Source organism: Otolemur garnettii, unplaced genomic scaffold (assembly GCF_000181295.1).
Source record: "Otolemur garnettii isolate 467f Iridium unplaced genomic scaffold, OtoGar3 scaffold00015, whole genome shotgun sequence".
In the NCBI taxonomy this organism is placed as follows: Eukaryota; Metazoa; Chordata; class Mammalia; order Primates; family Galagidae; genus Otolemur; species Otolemur garnettii.
The window spans coordinates 20905092-20911755 of record NW_003852410.1 but is presented as its reverse complement, the minus strand read 5'-3'; the positions used below and the strand labels follow the sequence as shown (position 1 = coordinate 20911755).

Genomic DNA, 6664 nt, shown 5'->3' with positions numbered 1-6664 from the left:
TCTCCAGGGTAGGGTCTTCTGTCTACCCCCTAATCTTCTCTGGAAGCTTTCCTCGGAGGAAGTCTAGGGAATGGGAAAGGAAAGAGGCTTTGTGGCTTCCCATTAAGTTGTTACTGGCTGGATGGGTGCTAGATAGAATAATGGATTTTCTTGAGTGCGACAGGTTTGTCTGTCAAAGTTCTATGCCTACGCTGCTCTTCTCAATGGCAAGAACATAGTGGTGATATGCAAGACCAGCATGGTGTGACCAGAACCCACTGAAGCATGTGCCATAAGGGACATGCCCAGCACAGATGGCTCCAATCCCGTGCTCATCTAGAACCTTCCACCCCAAGCCACCCCCATAACCTGAAAGAGTGTAGGCATCTAAGCCCAAGTTAATTCAACTTAACACCTCACTTCACACGTTTTACCGTACCTACCATGTACCAGGCACAAAGACACAATGAATCAAAAGAAAAGATGATAAAATCCTAACAATTTAAAAAGGCAATCAAGAGCTTACTGCTGGGTCTAACTGGAATTGAATCCCCTGAACCTTCTAAACTCTTTGACCTTAATAGCTTTGTGAACCTTGGTTTCCTCATCTAGAAGATGGGGCCACAACCCTCAATTTCAGGGGCATGGACAGTCCAACCTGAAACTGCACTGAAGCACCTGGCAAATGTTAAGGTAAGTGGAGTGTTTACCATATCCCAATAAAGGCATATGCTACCACAATTTATTTGCTTAATCCTCTTTCTGTCAAACCCACAACCCACCAACTGATAGTTATATACCAGGACAAAGACAACAAATGCTGGCCAAGGCTAGGAGCACCTAACCACCCTGTTCCACAGGTTGCTCTGCCTGCCAGATTCAAACCACTGTAGCCCTGACTCCAGTATTAGACAGCTAGGAATCTGCTGGGTGGTGGTGCTAGTCCTCTGGGTCTCAGGCACTCATACTCCAACCAGTTCTGAGCCAACAGTGTCAGCATCTCCGGCCAATCAAAGCATTCTTGAATGCAACACAAGTAAGACAGGCGTCGCTTACCAAGTGGCATCTCCTTTAAACAAACACTTGACCAAATCAGTTCCAACAGGCATAAACAAGGACCTCTTTCCCAGAAGCTCTGAGGCTTCTCCTCAACTCCTTTGTTGTTGCTGTTTTTTTTTTTTTTTTTCACAAGTCTCCCAGGCCCTGAACTCAAAAATCCATTTACAAGGGCACAGCTCTGCACACAGAGAAATCTCCCCAGAATGAAAGGACCCCTTTCCCTTCGCCTCTCCTTCCCACCCCCAAAGTCACTTCCTTTGAGTTCTTTATTAAGTTCTTTACTGAAGATAGTCTCTTCAAGTTTTCTGACTCCAAAAGAAAAGGAAAGGAAAAAAGAAAAGAAAACCTTTATTATGTAAAGCATGGGAAGAAAAAGGACAAAAAATAAAGGCGACAGAACTGAGCCTTATCCGGGAACTCTGAATACAGTACTAGGGAGCCAGGAAAAGAGAGTCTGCAGACAGAAGGGATGGGGCGCTACTGACCCAACCAGCACAAAGAAGGCTCTGCAGTGGCAAGGCCTTCCCTGCGAGCCACAGGGCAACTGGGAGCCTCACACTTCTCCTACCATCAGTCTCCCTCCTCTCCCCCACCTCCCTCCTGTCTCCTCGGTCTCTTAGTTCTTATTTATACCTTTTGCTTTTTTCTTGTCAGTCTATTTATTCACTGAATCAAACACATTCTAGGCCCCCAGCTCTGGATAAAGGACACTGCGGAAAACAAGTCTCTCTTACAGGCTGAAAAAAGTTCCCACTTGGCCCAAGCGGCAGCCATGGAGATGGGAAACAAAGGTGCATAGGAGTGAGAGCACCAGTGGCCAGGTCAGAGAGGCACACAGGGGCATTCAATCCCGCCTGGGAGATGCTGGGGCTAGTGTCTGAATGAAGGTGGGATGCTGAGGCTGGGAGGAGACAGGTGGGGACAGGCCAGGAGCTTGGATCAGACGACAGAGCTGCTGGGACAGGCAGGACCACATCAGGAAATGCTTTCCCAGGAGGTGGGAAGGAATATCACAGTGGGCTGGGTAAGAGAGGGTGGCCTTATGGACACAAGCACAAGAGAATAGTAAGGGGACTATAGCCCACAAAAGCTGGAGGGGAGAGTGGGGGGCATCAGTGGTGATCTAATATTTTCTAGTTTGGAAATGGGAGATAACCAGGTTAGTGGGCTACTGGCTACACCTTCCACCTTTTCCCGCTCGCTGTCTATTCCTAATCTAGGCTAGAGACATCCTGCTGAAAAGAAGCCAGTTCAAGCCTCCCACTGAATCATGTATGAATGCATGAAGAACCCCAACAACTCAACAACAGAAAACAAACAAAATCCAATTTAGAAAATGAGCCAAGAATTTGAATAGACATTTCTCTAAGAAAAACATACAATGGCCAACCACAAGCACACGAAAAGATGCCCAGCATCACTGCTTGGGAAATGCAAACCAAAACACAAGGATGTGTTTGGTTTGTCACCTCACACATCAGGATGATGGCTTGATTCTTCATCTGTATAAGCATATCATAGACACATTATTCACAATAGTCAAAAGGCAAAGCAACCCAGATGTTCATCAACAAATGAACAGCCAAAATGTGGTACATACGCATACAGTGGAATATCATTCAGCCTTAAGACAGAAAAGAGACTTTGACACTTGCTACTGCATGGATGAGCCTTGAAGGCACACATATGCTAATTGACATACACCAGTCACAAAAGACAATCAGTGAATGATGCCACCAAAAGGAGGTATCCAGAGTACTCGGATTCACAGAGACAGAATTAACAGAATTGTAATTGCCAGGGACCAGGGGAAGGGTAAAATGAAGCTATCTGTTGTTTAGTGGGTACATAGTTTTAGTTTTAGAAGATGAAAGAAGTTCCAGAGATCAGATATGCACAACATGAACAGGCTGAACACTGATTAAATAATACGATTAAAATAGCAAATTTTAAGTTATGTGTATTTTATAATTTTGTTATGTGTGTTTTACAATTTAAAAATAAAACACAAGTCAGTTCAGAGGACTCTTCTGCCTGAATCCCAAATGACGACTCTGGTATCTTAGCCAGGTGGCCCAGCTTTTATACGAGCATCCCAGAGTGAGTGCTACATGAGCAGCAAACACACCCGGAGCTTTGTGTGACCAAAGCTCAAAGCTCAGCAGAGAAGGCAGGTGAAACTAAAGTTCCTACTCTGGAGGTTCTGAACAATTTCTTTGAGATCATCAGAGACCTGCATTAGAGGGGGAAATGAGTGTTTTTATTCTTAGGGAAGGTAAAGCTGCGAAGGGATCCATTTAAGTTTACCAAAACGGGTGAGGGTGGTGCATGGTAAGAGAAGAGTTGTGCTAGGAATAGCTCTTGTTGGCTTCATCAAAGGAACAGGCCAGCCTCTCTCTGCAAGGGAACAAAACTAGTGATTCTGCAGTTACAGGCACTTGGAAGTATATGGGGGCCAGGTCATGTGGCATTCGTTCGTGTCAGTTTACCCCTTGGGCTGCCCTCTGGAGCGAGGAGAACTTAATACAGCAGAAGTCTATTAAACCAGCACCTGTTAAAGGCTTCAAAAATAAAATCGCTCTTCAAAGGCAGACAGCAGGCAAGATAAGCTCTCCCCACTTGGCTACATTTTAGAACCAATGTTAAATGAGACAGTAAAGCAGATGGAGGCATCTGAAACCAACATTTAAAACTTTTTATCATAAGTGATCGTTCCACTACAGTTCTGTGAAAGCCTGGTTTACAAGGTATTCTCGTTAGTGCTGGAAAAGATCTCATGTCACAGATAAGAGCCAGGAAAAGGGGGTAAGGAGATCAAAGGCACAGGGCCAAGGTGGGTCAAGTGGGTAATTTCTGGTTGCTGAAATTAGGCGCCTTTTGTCTATACCAGGGTCAAAGCAAACTTATTCTGTAACAGGCTGGATGGTAAATATTTTAGATTTTGTGGGTCATACAGTCTCTGTCATTACCACTCCACCCTATTGTTGTAGGGTAAAAGCAGCCACAGACAATATGTAAATGAACAAGTGTGCCTTTGTTCCAATGAGCTTTACTCATAAACACAAGTAGTGGGCCCACATTTGGGCCCCTGGCTGTAGTTTGCTGACCCTGTCAACACTATGGCAACCTGTTTGGGTTTCCGGGGCCAGGGACCCAGATTCTAATTCCAGCTCTGATTCAACTTTGGAACTGTGTGTAAATCACTCTTTCTCTATCTGGTTTAGCCACCTACAGAATAAGACTAACTACCTCTCATTCTCCTCCAGGGCCCATGCCACACATCACTAATCACAATCTTTAGTGCCGATGTCTTTCTTACTTCTTCTGAAAATGAAATGGAATGTGAGTCTACCCCAGTATCGTGTTGCTGAAAAGATGAGCCAGGTTCTTTCCTGGAGTCAGTGAAAACAGGGTCACTTGCCTCATTCCGCCAGTTACTCTCTAGCACACTGGAGCTGCCTCACTCACCACTCTTAAGTCTAAGCAGGTGTGTGCCCTTGGCTCTTCCAGAATCCCATGGTGACTCAAGAAGTGCACAATGTCAACTCCTTGAGGTGGACACCCACCAGAAATAGCAAATCTTCCATAATTTTACTTCAATATTAAACTTTTGATGTACCTTACTTAAAAAATCACAAAATTCAATTATAGCCCTCTGCTTTCCCTAAACCTCTGGCTAAAAAATAGTTTCAAGGTCGGGTATGGTAGCTCACACCTGTAATCCTAGCACTCTGGGAGGCTGAGGCAGGTAGACTGCCTGAGCTCAGGAGTTCGAGACCAGCCAGAGCAAGAGCGAGACCCCATTTCTACTAAAAACAGAAAAACTAACCAGGTATTGTGATGGGTGCCTGTAGACCCAGCTACATGGGAGGCTGAGGCAACAGGATCACTCAAGCTCAAGAGTTTGAGGTTGCTATGAGCTATGACACCACGGTATTCTACTGAGGGTGGCAAAATGAGATTCTGTCTCAAAAAAATAATTAGTTTTGTACACTCAAAGCTTGGAATCAGAAGAATCTATAACAAACCTTCCAACTCCACACCCCATGGCCTCCGAGTTGCCGCAGCACTTTGCCCACCATGATGCAATCTGGAATTGCTATGATAGCTCTGTACTGTACACCCAGCTGCTCTGCCCACACAGCAGGCACTGACAAGGTCTGATCACGACGAACAAAGATAAGCACACATCTCTGTGCACCGTATGAGGCTGTGCTGCAGCTTAACATGCCACATGTGGAATCCATACAATATGAGACAACATGAGCCCCTCATATTATTGATTATCAAATTCAGTGCAGGGCAGAGCAGCCCTGATCTAAGGAGGTTATTACTATATTGCTGCATATGCCAAAAAATGCTGACTGCTTCAAAAACACCTATGAAGATGATGATTTGATGTTTTCTCCTTTGTCAAAAAAACACAGCCCTATGAGATACATCATACAGCCAAGTACTGGCAGTTGTTTTGTTTGTAAACATTTTTATTGAAATGTAACAGTTATACTGAGACTGCATAAATTGTGAGCATAGAACTCAATATGTTTTTACAAAACGTATGCACCCATGTAACCACCTCTCAGATCAAGATAACAGAACATTTAACAGCGTCCCAGAAGCCCCTGATCTCCTGTCATTTTTTTAGCTGCTATTCTCCCCAAAGGAGACCTGTAATTTTTACCAGAATTTTGTCTATTTTTACTCTATGTATATTCCTCCATAACTGTCTACTTTCATTAAATGTTATGTTTATAAATTGTACCCAGGTTGTTCCATTAGCAATGATCAATTCTTTTTTCTTTTAAGCTCTATTGGACTTGAAGTAGTTAATTCTTTGCTATTACTGTATAATATGCATCTATTAAATTCAGCAATTTTTTCATTCTATTATTGATGGGCATTGCGTTATTTCCAGTCCAGCCTATTGCTGAAATCACAGCCCCCTGCATGTGCCTTCCGGTGTGTATGTGCAGGCATTCTGGCAGCTGTGCAGGCAGGAGATTGTCACACAGGTCATCAAGTACATGTATGGTCAGCCTTAGCAGATACTGGTAGCTTTCTTTTAAACAAAATCCCCAGGGCTGAAATTAACCTGAAAACCAACTGATCCAAGTGGACCACGTTCTCAGATGCTATTGCCCTAGTGGGTCCCTCTTCCTGGACCCCTCCCCATAAAACGCAGTAGGCATATAGCCTGGGGCAGAGGAGGCGGCAAGGCTCAACCTAATCTTGTTCTGGTATCAAACAGAATCATTATTTTTTTAATAAGTGAGGAGCTAACAAGCACCAAAAAACAAACAAAAAGAATAATTCTAAGTCCCTAATTGGCAAGAAGTAACAAGAACACACTGGATGCCAGGATCAATGTCCACAGGCAACTTGAAAATGCGGATGAGATTTTTCAAAGAACAAGGAGTGTGGAGTGTAGAAGAGCTTTCCTAGGCCAACTTGAAGAAAACTCTCTCTCCTCGGAATGAGTCAAAAGTCAACCCTCTCACCAGCCTGCTTATATCTACCTTCTTAAAGACCAAAACCTAGCTCGGTGCCTGTGGCTCAAGTGGCTAAGGCACCAGCCACATACACCTAAGGTGGCAGGTTCAAATCCAGCCCGGGCCCGCCAAACAAC

The 6664-nt window shown here is 44.3% G+C and overlaps 1 protein-coding gene across 1 annotated transcript in view; it reads right to left on the bottom strand.

Moving 5' to 3' along the window:
• Window positions 1-6664, bottom strand: part of LRIG1 (leucine rich repeats and immunoglobulin like domains 1) — a 115215-nt gene that overhangs the window by 36868 nt on the left and 71683 nt on the right. Inside the window, exons 6-8 of the mRNA XM_012802546.2 lie at window positions 2078-2112; window positions 1750-1791; window positions 1205-1216 (exon numbers count right to left, since the gene is read on the bottom strand). Coding sequence (XP_012658000.1) covers window positions 1205-1216; window positions 1750-1791; window positions 2078-2112 — 89 coding nt within the window. The remainder of the gene's footprint in view (window positions 1-1204; window positions 1217-1749; window positions 1792-2077; window positions 2113-6664) is intronic.